The following is a 15,194-nucleotide window of genomic DNA, read 5'->3' as shown; positions in this document are numbered from 1 at the left end:
AGACGATTCACTAGGATGTTGCCGGGGACGGAATATTTAAGTTATGGTGAGGTTCGATAGGCTTGGGTTCTTTTCGCTGGAGCAGAGAAGACTGAGGGGTGACTTGATTGAGCTGTTCAAGATTCTGAGCGGCATGGACAGGGTGGCTAGGGAGCTGTTAACATTAGCTGAAGGGTCAGTCACGAGGGGCCACAAGTTCAAGATGAGGGGCAGGAGGTTTAGGGAGATTTGAGGAAAAACATTTTTACCTCGAGGGTGGTGATGGTCCGGAATGCACGCACTCTGGGCAGGTTACCTCACATCCTTTAAAAAGTACCTGGATTAGCATTTGGCACGTCATAACATTCACGGTTATGAGCCAACTGCTGGCAAACGGGATTAGGTAGGCAGGTCAGGTGTCTTTTATCCATCAATGCAGACTCAATGGGCTGAAGGGTCTCTTCCGCACTGTATCATTCTGTGATTCTGTGATATATTTCCATGTCAGGGTAGTGGATGACTTAGAGGGAAATTCTGAGTTGGTGACGTTCTTTTCTGCCTGATACTCTTGTAGGTGGTAGAGGTTGCAGGTTTAGGAAATGCAATTTAAAAAGACTGGACAAGTTACTGCAGTGCATCTTGTGGATGGTACACACTGCAGTCAAATTGCACTGGTTTGGGCGATGGTGGTGGAAGAGAGGAGTAAATGTTTAAGAAGGTGAATATGGTTGTCCAATGAACTGCTATGTCCTGGATGCTAAGCTTCTTGAGTGTTTTTGGAATACATATCTCTGTATCATCCTGGTTACTTTACATATGTTAAAAAATATATAATGGAAAAGGCTTTACATTGGCCGTAACTTGCACAAAATTAACTTCTAGCCTTCAGAAAACTACAGCAATTTTGTTTTCGCCAAAGAAGCAATGACGCCTCCTGTGACTGTAACAACCAAATTAAGGGCAGCACGGTAGCATTGGAGATGGCACAATTGCTTCACAGCTCCAGGGTCCCAGGTTTGATTCCGGCTTGGGTCACGGTCTGTGCGGAGTCTGCACGTTCTCCCCGTGTGTGCGTGGGTTTCCTCCGGGTGCTCCGGTTTCCTCCCGCAGTCCAAAGATGTGCAGGTTAGGTGGATTGGCCTTGATTAATTGCCCTTAGTGTCCAAAATTGCCCTTAGTGTTGGGTGGGGTTACTGGGTTACGGGGATAGGGTGGAGGTGTTGACCTTGGGTCGGGTGCTCTTCCCAAGAGCCGGTGCAGACTCGACGGGCCGAATGGCCTCCTTCTGCACTGTAAATTCTATGATAATCTATGAATTCTAAGAAAATGCAAAACGGCTACTTTACGTTTCTGAGGCAAAGCCCTGGCTTTCGGAGAGGAACCATCTGAGAGGACAAACAACCTTGAAACCTCTGATAAACTTATTAAAGGATGAAAACATCAAGAATCCAGACCAGGAATATATATCCTTTGTCCAAGCGAAGGGGAAGTGGGAGTTATGTCACAACTCTAACTCCTCCCCCAAGCTGCTAGAACCTGTAATATTGCCGTGAGAAACTAAAGGAGGCATTCTGCCATCCTACAATCAACAAAACAGCCGCAGAACTAGAGGCCTAACTTGTGTCTTCTAAGTGGTGGGAAGACTGTGAGGAGTCAGGTGGGGAATCACTTGTGACAGAGTCGCTGATCTGCCCTTGTAACCACAGTATGTATGTGGCTGTTCTAGTTATGTTAATAGGAATGTCACAATTGTAATGCCATTGAATGTCAAGGGGGGAGTGGTTAGAACTCTCTTGTTTGGACATGGTCATTTTCTTGGCAATGTCACTTGCCATTTATCAGTACAAGTCTGGACTTTGTCCAGATTTTCCTCATGAAGGCAAAGACTGCTACATTGGCAAATTGTGAATGCAGGAATTGAACATCATACAATCATCAGAAAACCGTTCCACTTCTAATCTTATTGGGGGCCGGGTGCAGGGAGGGATGAGTGCAGGGAATCATGGGTAGGTCCTGCAGTCATACCCTAGGGCTATGATGATTGACTTCCTACAATCAAAACCATCTTTCTTCGTGCTAGCTATATCTTCAGCCAGTGAAAAGTTTATCTCTAGCTTTCTATTGACTTCAATTTTACTGGTGCTCCTGGATGGCACACTCAAATGCATGTTACATTGATGTCACATTCTCTTGCCTTCTGGAATTTGACTCTTTGTCCATGTTTGGACCAAGGCTGTAATGAAACCTGGAACTGAGTAGTCCTGACAGAAGCAAAACAGGGCATTTGTGATCAGACTGATTAAGTGTTGCTTGATTGGAACAGGAATAGTCTATCTATTTGGCCCATCAAGCCTATCCCATCATTTAATCAGATCATGACTGATCATTTACCTCAATGCCACTTTCCTGCACTATCTCCATATCCCTCAATGTCATCAGTCTCCAGAAATCTGTTGATTTTTTTGTCTTGAATGATTTGAGTTTCCACAGCCCTCTGGGATACAGAATTGCAAAGATTCACCACACTCAGAAGAAATTCGGCCTCATGTCTTGAACTGCCTACCTCTTATCGTGAGATTATGTCCCCCGGTTTTAGACTCACCAGCTAGGGGGAATATTTTATCAGTCACCCCTGCAAGAATTTGCTAAGTTTCAATGAGGTCATCCCTCATTTCTCAAAATTCCAGAGAGTACAAACCCAGTCTCCTCGATCTCTCCTCGTACAACAATCGCGCCATTCCAGGGATTAATCTGGTGGACCTTTGTTTCACCCCCTCTATGGCAAGTATATATTTTCTTAAATAAGGGGACCAAAACTATGCACAATACTCCAGGTGAGGTCTCATCAAAACTCTGTAAAACTGCCGCAAGGCATCCTTACTCCTGGACTCTAATCCCCTCGCGATGAAGTCCAACATACCATTTGCCTTCCTAATTGCTTGACGCACCTGCACGTTAGCTTTTAGTCATTCATGAACAAAGACACCCAAGTCTATTGAGACAGCTGCACTTTCTAATTTGTCACCATTTAAGAAATATTTTGCCTTTGTTGTTTTTCTGCTGAAGTGAATAACTTCACACTTATTCACATTATATTGTAGCTGCCATGTTCTAGCCCATTCACAGCCTGTCCAATTCCTTTTCAAGCCTCTTTACAACTTACATTCCCACGAACTTTGGTGTCATCTGCAAATTTGGAAATAGTATAATTGTAGTGCTGTCACTGTCAGCTTCTATCATTTTGTTGGAGATGATAACTAGTCAACCCCTAAGTTTGAGGAATAGCACCCCATCTTTCGACTCTGTGCTCTACCGCTTTCTTCATCATGGAGTTTTTGAACATAACCTCTGCCTCTATTTTGTTTGATGCTTTTTAAAATAAGTGTTTATTTTTTCCCTCATTTTCTTCTTTATCCCTTCATTTTGCATTCTGATGGCTACTATCCAACTATTCACACCTCATCTGCACACAAGTTTTGTTTATTTTACTCATTACGACTCGCTTTGGCTTATGTATCATGAAACCTTTTGCCTTTCAATCTTTCCTGCACTTCACCCTAACACAGATCTTCCTGTTTGTTCTGCCTGCCCCTTCTATTTTGACTTACTTGAAACTGATTACATTGCTAGTTGTCCTAAATTCTGATGAAGGGTCATTGACCTGAAACCCTGAGTATTTCCAGCATTTTGTATTTTTATTTTAAATTTCCAGCACCAGCAGCATTTTGCTTATGTAGAACATAGAATATTACAGCGCAGTACAGGCCCTTCGGCCCTCGACGTTGCGCCGACCTGTGAAACCACTCTAAAGCCCATCTACACAATTCCCTTATCATCCATAGGTCTATCCAATGACCATTTGAATGTCCTTAGTGTTGGCGAGTCCACTACTGTTGCAGGCAGGGCATTCCACGCCCCTACCACTCTCTGAGTAAAGAACCTACCTGACATCTGTCTTATATCTATCTCCCCTCAATTTAAAGCTGTGTCCCCTGGTGCTAGACATCACCATCCGAGGAAAAAGGCTCCCACTGTCCACCCTATCCAATCCTCTGATCATCTTGTATGCCTCAATTAAGTCACCTCTTAACCTTCTTCTCTCTAACGAAAACAGCCTCAAGTCCCTCAGCCTTTCCTCATAAGATATTCCCTCCATACCAGGCAACATTCTGGTAAATCTCCTCTGCACCCTTTCCAATGCTTCCACATCCTTCCTATAATGCGGCGAGCAGAATTGCATGCAATACTCCAAATGCGGCCGCACCAGAGTTTTGTACAGCTGCAACATGACCTCATGGCTCCGAAACTCAATTCCTCTACCAATAAAAGCTAACACACCGTATGCCTTCTTAACAACCCCCTCAACCTGGGTGGCAACTTTCAGGGATCTATGTACATGGACACCGAGACCTCTCTGCTCATCCACACTACCAAGAATCTTACCATTAGCCCAGTACTCTCTGTCTTCCTGTTATTCCTTCCAAAATGAATCACCTCACACTTTTCTGCATTAAACTCCATTTGCCACCTCTCAGCCCAGCGCTGCAGCTTATCTATGTCCCTCTGTAACTTGTAACATCCTTCCGCACTGTCCACAACTCCACCGACTTTAGTGTCATCTGCAAATTTACTCACCCATCCTTCTATGCCCTCCTCCAGGTCATTTATAAAAATGACAAACAGCAGTGGCCCTAAAGCAGATCCTTGTGGTACACCACTAGTAACTGGACTCCAGTCTGAACATTTCCCATCAACCACCACCCTTTGTCTTCTTCCAGCTAGCCAATTTCTGATCCAAACTTCTAAATCACCCTGAATCCCATGCCTCCGTATTTTCTGCAGTAGCCTACTGTGGGGAACCTTATCAAACGCTTTACTGAAATCCATATACACCACATCAACTGCTTTACCCTCATCCGCCTGTTTGGTCACCTTCTCAAAGAACTCAATAAGGTTTGTGCCGTGGTAATTGGTCAGATTGGATTTGTCCTGCTTTTCACGGACAAGACACCCCTGGGTAATTTTCCATAATGTCAAGATTGATGCTAGTGCTGGAGTGGTACTGAGCAATTTTACTTCGGAGCACAAGTCTTCAGCATTACAGCTGGGATGCTGATAGTCTCTGTAGCGTATACAAATCACAAAACGTCAATATGTAGGTACAGCAAGTGATCAGGAAGGCAAATGGAAAGTTGGCATTTATTACAAAGAGAATCAAATACAAACGTAGTTAAATGTTGCTACAGCTGTCGAGGGCTGAAGAGAGGCCACATCTGGGATATTGGGTATAGTTTTGGTCTCCTTACAGTAGAAGTGGTTCAAATAAGGTTCATTCAACTGATTCCTGGGATGAAGGAATTATCATAGGGAGAAAGGTTGATCTTGACAAGGTAGATGTAGGGAACTTGACAAGGTGGACGTGGAGAGGAATTGTTTCCTTGTAAAGCAGTCTAGAACTAGGGATCTCCAATTTAAGGCCAAGATGAGGAGAGATTTTCAATCTCAGAGGTTAGTTAAACTATGGAATTCTCTTCCCCAGAGAGCAGTAGAGGCTGGGTCCTTGAGGATAATAAAGGCAGCGTTCGATTTTTCACCAACAAGCAAGTCAAGGGTTATGGTAGTAGGGGCCTGCTCCAAATTTTTGTATGGAGTGAAAATTGACATGTGATAGTGGGGACCTCAGGATAAGACTGAGGTGGATTATCCACTTGGTACTTCTACCGAAGGTGAGTGTGATCCCCAGATCATTACTCTGGGTCTCTGGATTACTAATCCAGCGACAATACCACTATGCCATCACCTCCCCATAACCTGCACTCTCCATCACAAAGAGTGTTTGCTTCCACTTTGGTGCCCACTTTTGCTGAGATACATAATGTTAGCGGGCTGTTTATTAATTTAAAGATATATATTTTTATTGGTATTTTCCAGTTTTTACAGAGTAACAGCTCAAGTGTACCAGTATTTACAAATAAAGTTGTTTCTTATTTATGTTAGTAATTATGTTTCTTATTTATGATATGTTAGTACTTGTGCAAGGATGAATAATGCCTTAACAAGAGTTAAACATTAACATGTTCATCTTACCTGTTGTCACTGGACTGTCCTGCTGTTGCTATTAAAGTAGATGAGCTAACAAAAACAAAATCATTTGCAGTTTTGTTATGGCACTGCCAGGTCTGAAAAATAAAACATAATTTGAGTAATGAATACGCAGAATTGCAATAAGTTACAGGATTTTTAAATTAACATATCAAATTTAAACATAAAGATAGTTAATTATCAGCTCACCAGGTATGGTTTTGGTGTAGCTCCCAAAGCAATTGGAGTGGTTTGCCAGAAGCTCAGGAATCCATCTCCATCAACAATTCCAAACTGATAAAAAGACAAGGTTACAAACCTCATTCATCTAAAGAAACGAATTAATGTTGCATTTCTATTCAGTTTCATAAATATAGTCTTTGCTTTTGAATGTTCAATAGCAATGCAAACTCACAGTGAGAGGTAAAATAAAACAACCCTCTGTTCTAGCAGTTACAATAGCTGTTTGTTGACATTATTCCAAAGACTCTTTATGAATGATTTCCACAGCCTGTAATTATCACCATTTCACCAGGTACCCACCATGGACAGACCTTGGGGACCATGTGGCAATAAAATAAAGGTTTAATTAGCCATGGCAACCTTCACTATAATTTAAAAAACACTCCCATTCACGAAAGCCCATCTCCTTAAATGTTTAATCCCATATAGAAACAAACTCCTATTCATAACCCCACATCAAAGGCAAGCAATCCTTTAATAACATTGTTGAGCAGCCAATAAAACTGTGAATTTAGAGCCCCTGCTGTGATAATTACAAGTTGTGGAAATTCCCAAAGCAGATGAATTTTAAGCAAAGTTGTGAAGAAGTGGGTGGTAAAATCAGGGAGACAATTTGAAAGAGTCAGACCTATGCTGCTAAATGCATAATTTCCAATGGAGGGGTGGATGCACCAGAGGAATGGAATCGTGAGTGTAAAAAGTACTGATTATAGGATTGGAGGAGGAAGGTTAAAAGGACTAAGGCCACAGAGAGATTTAAACACAAGATAATAGTTTAATGCATTGGGAAAATCAGGAGTGCAGACAGGTCACCAAGAACAGGGGTGATAAGCAAATGAGAATAAAAGCAGAATAGCTTAACTACAGCAGTATTGGATCAGCTTAAATTTATAGAAGTTTGAGTTTGGGCAATTGAAGTTCGAGTTTGGGAAATAGGGCAGGAAAGCAATGTAGGAATTGAGTCTGGTGAGGAGGCAAATGCTTAGAGTTCACTGGGGGATGAGTTGTGATAGTGCCAGAGGCACATGACGATTTGGAGATGGAAGTAACCAATATACTAAAGTAGAAGTTCATTCCACAGTGGTGGATAATGTTGCCAAGGGCAGCATGCAGATGCAAAAGAGTCAAAGGCACTTCACAACATTCAAGACTATGGACCAATTGCTGACAAATGGGTTAGATTTGCAGGTCAGGGATTTTTCATGCGTCGGTGCAGACTCGGGCTGAAGGGCCTTTTCTGTGCTGTATTATTCTGTGATAAGGGTAAATGCTTAGGAGACTCATGATGGTACAGCAATTGTGATGAGAGAAGCCATTCCTGGAGTTGCTTTTGCTTAGATCAGGTAGGTCAAAAATAGGGCCCGAGGGATGTTTTGGTATGACTGAAAAGAGGAAAAGGATAATGAAGAAATCGACAAGCACTATTGTTAGAACTGAGGGGAAGGGGCAAAAGAAATAGGTTTAATGCTTAACAACCCAGATGTATATACAACGATCCACTGGCTTTCATGGTTACTTTGCACTTAGGAATGTCCACATTAATTGAATTTCACAATTCATGACCTGACCTTCATGAACATAGTCATGTTCATAGTCATAGTCATCTGCGTGATGACAAAATGCAGAAAGATATACACAGTTATGTATGAATATAAAAATGTTTATGGAACTTCAAATACGTTTTACTTCCTTATCATCTGCAGGCTCTCTTTCTCAGATAGCATACCTTATTACCCTGATGATTAAATCGTATTCTGGTTATCCTGGAATTGCCAGAAGGTCGAAAGCATGCTAGTTGCTGTGAGTGACCCCACTCAAACATTCGAACACTACCATCCTGAGCACCAGTGAGATCTAAATCATTGCAGAAATAATACTTTGTTAACTATTTAGCACAGACCAATACCTTCCTTAAAATCCACAACTTAAAAAAGGTATGAAGCCAAAACACAAAATATTAACTATCAAAAGAACATTTCATTTTTTTTTCATTCTGCACTTTTTCCAAGGACTTGATATACTTCCTGAAGTGCGATACCGCGGTAAGGCCTAACCAGTATTGTATATAGCTATCACATTAGTCCTTGGTTTTGTACATTATATCTCTGTCTATAAAATCAGGCATCCCACATGCTTTAACAATGTTATCAACTTTTGCCCTGCCACCTTCAAAGACTGGTGGACTTACACAATTTTGAAAATTATACCTGAAGTAAACAGCAAAGGGGAGTCCGAAGAGTTCATAAGAAATATGTTTATTCAGTATAACAGCAGTATTGACACAGGACCTGGTTACACTTCTCAGGGTCCTCCCTCCTTTGTCAGCTGCTAGAGCAGATGACCTGTTGTTCTAGTGCTGATTAACTCAAAACTCGGTCAGCATTAGGGAACAATCATCCCCAGCTGGATGAGTTCCATGCAGGGTTATTATAGTACTATTTCGTTGATATTGGCTCTCTTAATATTTCCTTGCAAAATGCATCACCTCCCACATCTCTGCATTAAATAACATGTATGTATCTGCCACTTCACCTGTGTTCTCCTGAGGGTTGATACTCTCACTGTTTATTACATGTGAGTTTCACATTATGAACAAACTTTGAAATTGTGACCTCTATACCCAATTCCATGATGAATCATATCAAACCAAAAAAGTGACAGCCAAATGAAATTGGACTAGGTTTTCAGTACATGAATGGAGAAACATTAATTAATCTGGGTTATGTTGTGCCATGCCATACCATACTCGGTCAAATAATTGGAATACTTCTTCAGAGTCCTTCTTTGCTGTGTATATTTCCCAGCTGCCAAATTGCATGGTAACATAACTCATACATTAAAAAGCATATTTCTGAAATTAGCAACCACTAAATTATGCCATATTGAATACAAAGGGTGAAAAGATCTTAACTCGGTGCTGCAGCAGACAGTTTGAGTAGATTTCTGAATTGTTATGGAGGTTATAAAATACATTGTAACAATTCAAATTTTGAAACAATGCTCTTCAACAACAGTGGAATAAGGAATTAACATCTTATTGCATCATGTTTGTTTACCTTTTTCATCAAGAATGTTTTTTGTAGGTCTTTAAGTTGCATATTGTGTTGTATAAAATCTTCAAAAATGACTGCTACTTAATTTGATTTATTGAATACTTTTTTTCTTGCTTTGTAACTATACAAAGCTAGTAGTGCTCTATAGTGGTTGTGAATGCAGGATTTGTAATATACTAAAAGGTGAACTTAGAACAAATGAGATCTTGTGTTTCCCTTTCTCGTTTCCATTTCTTGCAGCAAGGTGCCAGGTTGCTAACGAGTGGTTTGCCATCATATCATTTAAATGCATGAATATCTGACTGATCCCCCCCCACCACCCCACCCCCACCCCAAGAGCTTTATAAAACTCCACAGGGCCTGGGGACTTCCCTGCCTGCATCGCCTCCATACTCTCCATCACCTCTCATCTCGATAGGGGCCCCCAATCGCTACACCAACCTCTCGTCCACCCTGGGAACTCCAACCCGTCCATGAACCGCTGCATCCTACCTGCTCCCCCCCCCCCAGCTGGGGCTCCAACTCATAAATCTCCTGTAAGCCTCAAACACCCCATTCACCCCTACTGGATCCAACACCCCCCTTTCTGTCTCATACTTTACCAATCTCCCTCGCCACCTCCTGCTTCCTCAGCTGGTGGGACAGCATCCTACTCTCCTTCTCACTATACTCATGTATTTCCTCACTGGTCCTTGGCAGCTACCCCACCGCCTTCCCTGTGGACACTAATCTGAACTCTATCTGGAGCCTCTGCCTCTCCTTCAGCAGCCCCCCCTCCGGGGCCTCCGAATACCTCCTGTCCATCCTCAGAATTTTTCCACCAGATTTACCGCCACTGTCCGTTCTGCCCTCCCACAGCGTGGCGGCCTTGACATCACCCATGTCATTGAGCTCCACATACCCCTGGATGGCCCTCACCCGCTTGCAGACCTCCTCATCCACTAACAACCCCTTCATCCTTGGCCTCCCAAACCTCCACGGGTCCTGCCTCCCCTCCCCTTAAACCATTTCAGCTCCTTCGCCACTGCCGACACCTTACCCGAACTCGGGCTCGGGTCCAAGCGTGGCTCTGTGACAGTGTTAAACCCCCCCCCCCCCTTTCCCCTGATCAGTCGGTGCGTCCAGGTCAGGAATCTTCCCCAGCACCCGCCTCATGAAATCAACATCATCCCAATGTAGGACTTAAATGTTTACCAGGACCACCAACACCCCCTCCAGCTTCCCACTCACCATCACAAACTTTTCCTCCTGGATCTGCCACAATGCTCCCCACCTCGAATGCTACCCGCTTATTCACCAACTCTGCCACCCCCTCGTCTTCATGCCCAGTCCCAAGTGGAAAACCTGCCCCACCCACCCTTTCCTCAACCTCATCTGATCCCCTATCTTTAAGTGTGTCTCTTGTAAAAAAGCCACATCCATCTTCAGCCTCCTCAGGTGCGCAAACTGACGTGACCGTTTGACCAGCCCACACGTTCCACATGACTAACCTGGTTGGAGGGCTCCCTGCCTCCCTCCCCTGCCATGGTTTGGGGGCTCCCTGTCCCCCTCCCCTGCCGATCAACCATACACCTTTTTGGGCCAACCCTGGCCGAGTCACGCGACCCTCTCGGCCCACCCTCTGATGTCCATCGTCATCACTCCCTTTCCAGCTGCACCACAGCAACCCCTCCCCGCCAACGCAACAACCCATACCCCTCTCCCACCCCCATCTCCTGACAACTTCCCACTGCACTCCCATTAACTAGCCCGCCCAGCTAGCTTGGCGGCCCCCACCCAAGGCCTCTAAACCCCCTACTCCCAACACCTCCAATTCCCGTTCTCCTTCACCCCCCCCCACGCCCAAAAAAACAAAAGATGCACTCATCTTTGATATTCCTCCCATGGAGGGACCTGCCCTCCAAACTCCCTGCCATCGAAACCAAAAGAACATTTCAAAGGGAGAAGTTTCCCGAGAACAGAGAAAGCGCCTCACAAACTCCTCCAAAGTTCAATGTTCTCTTTCTCAGGAACTCCATCTGGCATACCAAAATAATATTCTACGCTTCTGGAAAGTCGCAAGAGGCGGGCCGAGTGGGGCACCCCGAACTTCACCGCCTTCTTGAAGAGGGCAGCCTTGATGCAATTAAACCCGGCCCTCTGCTTGGCCAGTGCTGCACCCAGGTCTCAATCTTCCGTTAGCTCTTTCCCTTCCCAGGTGCACTTTCTCATCTGCCTTACTCACCGAAGGATCTTCTCTTTATCCAGAAAGCGGTGCAACTGCACCACCATCGCCATTGCCTGCGGCCTGTGCATCAGCGCCCTGTGCGCTCGGTCGACCTCCAGGGGTCAGTCAAAGGCCCGCTCCCCCATCCACTCCTCCAACATTTTGGCCACATACGTGCCGGCCTCCACACCTTGGATAACTTCAGGTATCCCCACAATCCTCAGATTCTGCCTTCTGGAGCGGTTCTCCAGATCCTCCACCTTCTACTTCAGCCTCTTCTGGGTCTCCCACATCACCCCCACCTCGGCCACCAACGAGGCCAGCTGTTCCTCATGCTCCCCCACTGCCTCCTCCACTTTCTGGATCGCCCAGCCCTGGGACTCCAGCCTCAGCTCCACTCTCTCAAATACCTGCTTTAACTGGCTCTACCACTTTGGCCAGGATCTCCAGGGCCTCCTTCCCCTGTTGGCTGAACTTCACATTCAAAAATCCACCCGTTGAACATTGGGCGGGCAGAACAGGCCCTTTGCCATCTGCCATTTAACCTGCGGCGCGCCATGAAGACTCATGCTCCAACAGCTCCTTTCTTCTCGATCCATTCCTAGTTCGTGGGTCCATCCACCAACCACACCAGAGGAGTTCAACCTTCTCCAAACACTCCTATATCTCTTTCGATCCAAAGCTTTGTCCCTCAGACGGGGAAAGGACCGGAAAATACCACCGTGAGCGGAAGATGCCAAATGTGCAACCGCTCATTCCATGGCCGCCACCGGAAGTCCTCTCTGCATCTACCAACCCTCTCAGAGGCTTATATGCTTCAATGAGACCACCTTTCATTCTTCTAAACTCGAGTGTGTCTAGGTCCACTCTAAATCTCTCCTCATAGGACACCCTTTCATCACAAGAATCCGTCGAGAGAATCTTTATTTCACCCCCTTCAAGCCAAGCATATTTTTCCATAGGTATGGAAACCAAAAGTGCATTTAAGTTCTCCAATCTAGTTTCATCAAGCCCTATACAATTGTACCAAGAGTTCCTCATCTTATCCTCCAACCTCCGCTGCAATAAAGGCCAACAAGCCAATTACTTTTCCAATTTTCCAGGGGAGGCGGTGGCATAGTGGCATTGTCACTGGACTAGTAACCCAGAGACCCAGTGTAATGCTCTGGGGACATGGGGTTCAAATCTCACCATAGCAGATTGTGAAATTTTGACTAGCCAATGTTGTTCCCTTGTTTAAAAAGGGTAGCAAGGATAATCCAGGGAACTACAGGCTGGTGAGCCTTACGTCAGTGGTAGGGGAATTACTGGAGAGAATTCTTCGAGACAGGATCTACTCCCATTTGGAAGCAAATGGATGTATTAGTGAGAGGCAGCATGGTTTTGTGAAGGGGAGGTCGTGTCTCACTAACTTGATAGAGTTTTTCGAGGAGGTCACTAAGATGATTGATGCAGGTAGGGCAGTGGATGTTGTCTATATGGACTTCAGTAAGGCCTTTGGCAAGGTCCCTCATGGTAGACTGGTACAAAAGGTGAAGTAACACGGGATCAGGGGTGAGCTGGCAAGGTGGGTACAGAACTGGCTAGGTCATAGAAGGCAGAAAGTAGCAATGGAAGGGTGCTTTTCTAATTGGAGGGCTGTGACTAGTGGTGTTCTGCAGGGATCAGTGCTGGGACCTTTGCTGTTTGTAGCATATGTAAATGATTTGGAGGAAAATGTAACTGTTCTTACTAGCAGTTTGCAGTCGACACAAAGGTTGATGGAATTGTGGATAACGATGAGGACTGTCAGAGGATACAGCAGGATTTAGATCGTTTGGAGACTTGGGCGGAGAGATGGCAGATGGAGTTTAATCCGGACAAATGTGAGGTAATGCATTTTGGAAGGTCTAATGCAGGTAGCGAATATACAGTGAATGGTAGAACCCTCAAGAGTATTGAAAGTCAGAGAGATCTAGGTGTACAGGTCCACAGGTCACTGAAAGGGGCAAACAGGTGGAGACGCTAGTCAAAAAGGCATACGGCATGCTTGCCTTCATTGGCCGGGGCATTGAGTATAAGAATTGGCAAATCATGTTGCAGCTGTATAAAACCTTAGGCCACATTTGGAGTATACTGTTCAATTCTGGTCGCCACACTACCAGAAGGATGTGGAGGCTTTGGAGAGGGTGCAGAAGAGATTTACCAGGATGTTGCCTGGTATAGAGGGCATTGCTATGAGGAGTGGTTGAATAAACTCAGTTTGTTCTCACTGGAACGACGTAGGTTGAGGGGCGACCTGATAGAGGTCCACAAAATTATGAGGGGCATAGACAGAGTGGATAGTCAGAGGCTTTTCCCCAGGGTAGAGGGTCCAATTACTCGGGGGCATAGGTTTAAGGTGTGAGGGGCAAGGTTTAGAGATGTACGAGGCAAGTTTTTTTTACAGAGGTTAGTGAGTGGCTGGAACTCGCTGCCGGAGGTGGTGGTGGAAGCAGGGACGATAGTGATATTTAAGGGGCATCTTGACAAATACATGAATAGGATGGGTAGAGAGGGATACGGACCCAGGAAGTGTAGAAGATTTTAGTTTTGAAGGGCAGCATGGTGGGCACGGGCTTGGAGGGCCGAAGGACCTGTTCCTGTGCTGTACTTTTCTTTGTTCTTAATTCCCTCTGTAGCCTCATGTTAGCTGTGATGAGAACAACGACACCCAACTCCCACTGAGCTTCAACATTTAATAGTTCCTCAGCATTTAATAAGTATTCTGTTTTTCTATTCTTCCTCCCAAAATAAATAATCTTACATATCCCCACATTACTGTTCCCCACATTTCCCCACAGCCCCACCAGGGGCTGTTTAGCACAGGGCTAAATCGCTGGCTTTGAAAGCAGACCAAGGCAGGCCAGCAGCACGGTTCGATTCCCGTAACAGCCTCCCCGAACAGGCGCCGGAATGTGGCGACTAGGGGCTTTTCACAGTGACTTCATTTGAAGCCTACTTGTGACAATAAACGATTTTCATTCATTTCATTCATTATACATCACCTATTACCTTATTGCCCATTTAACTGTCTATATCTCTTTGTAGATACCTTGAGTCCTCCTTCCAGCTTACTTTCCCATTTAGATCTGTATCGTCAGGAAACATAGATAAAGTACTCTCAGCCCCCATTAAGTCATGATGATAGATTGTAAATAGCAGAGGCTTCAGCACTGATCATTGTTCCTTATCCATGAAAAACAGCCTGCCAACTTGAAGTTTCCCATTTAATCTTGCTGCTTTCTATCTTTTAACAATCCTCTCTCCATGCTGACATATTACCCCTAACTTGAAGAGTTCCCATCCTGGATAATAACCTTTTTTGGAGCTGTTTATTAATGTCTTTTTCATTATCAGAATTAAAAACTTTTCAGACCCACAAACTCAAATTAATTTTGCAATACTTCAAAATACAAACATGCAACATATTGCAGATGCTGGAAATCGGAAATAAACATAGAAAATTCTGGATGTACACACGTCTGTAAACATCTCAGGAGAGAGAAAAACATGCGCCCAAATCTTCAAATGTCTAGTGTGTGAAATTTGGATTATGTCTGTATTGTGTACAGAGACTCTGATAGTCCTGACACACATACGTGTGCTATGAT

At 44.4% G+C, this 15,194-nt stretch overlaps 1 protein-coding gene across 3 annotated transcripts in view; it reads right to left on the bottom strand.

Moving 5' to 3' along the window:
- Window positions 1-15,194, bottom strand: part of LOC140429471 (dmX-like protein 1) — a 366,142-nt gene that overhangs the window by 26,793 nt on the left and 324,155 nt on the right. For all 3 annotated transcript variants that reach the window (XM_072516509.1, XM_072516511.1, XM_072516510.1), the window contains 3 exons: window positions 8,030-8,157; window positions 6,271-6,354; window positions 6,067-6,158 (listed from right to left, as the gene is read on the bottom strand). In XM_072516509.1, coding sequence (XP_072372610.1) covers window positions 6,067-6,158; window positions 6,271-6,354; window positions 8,030-8,157 — 304 coding nt within the window. The remainder of the gene's footprint in view (window positions 1-6,066; window positions 6,159-6,270; window positions 6,355-8,029; window positions 8,158-15,194) is intronic.

This window comes from Scyliorhinus torazame, chromosome 9 (assembly GCF_047496885.1).
Source record: "Scyliorhinus torazame isolate Kashiwa2021f chromosome 9, sScyTor2.1, whole genome shotgun sequence".
NCBI classification, from domain to species: domain Eukaryota; kingdom Metazoa; phylum Chordata; class Chondrichthyes; order Carcharhiniformes; family Scyliorhinidae; genus Scyliorhinus; species Scyliorhinus torazame.
This window is presented reverse-complemented; position numbering and strand designations above follow the sequence as displayed.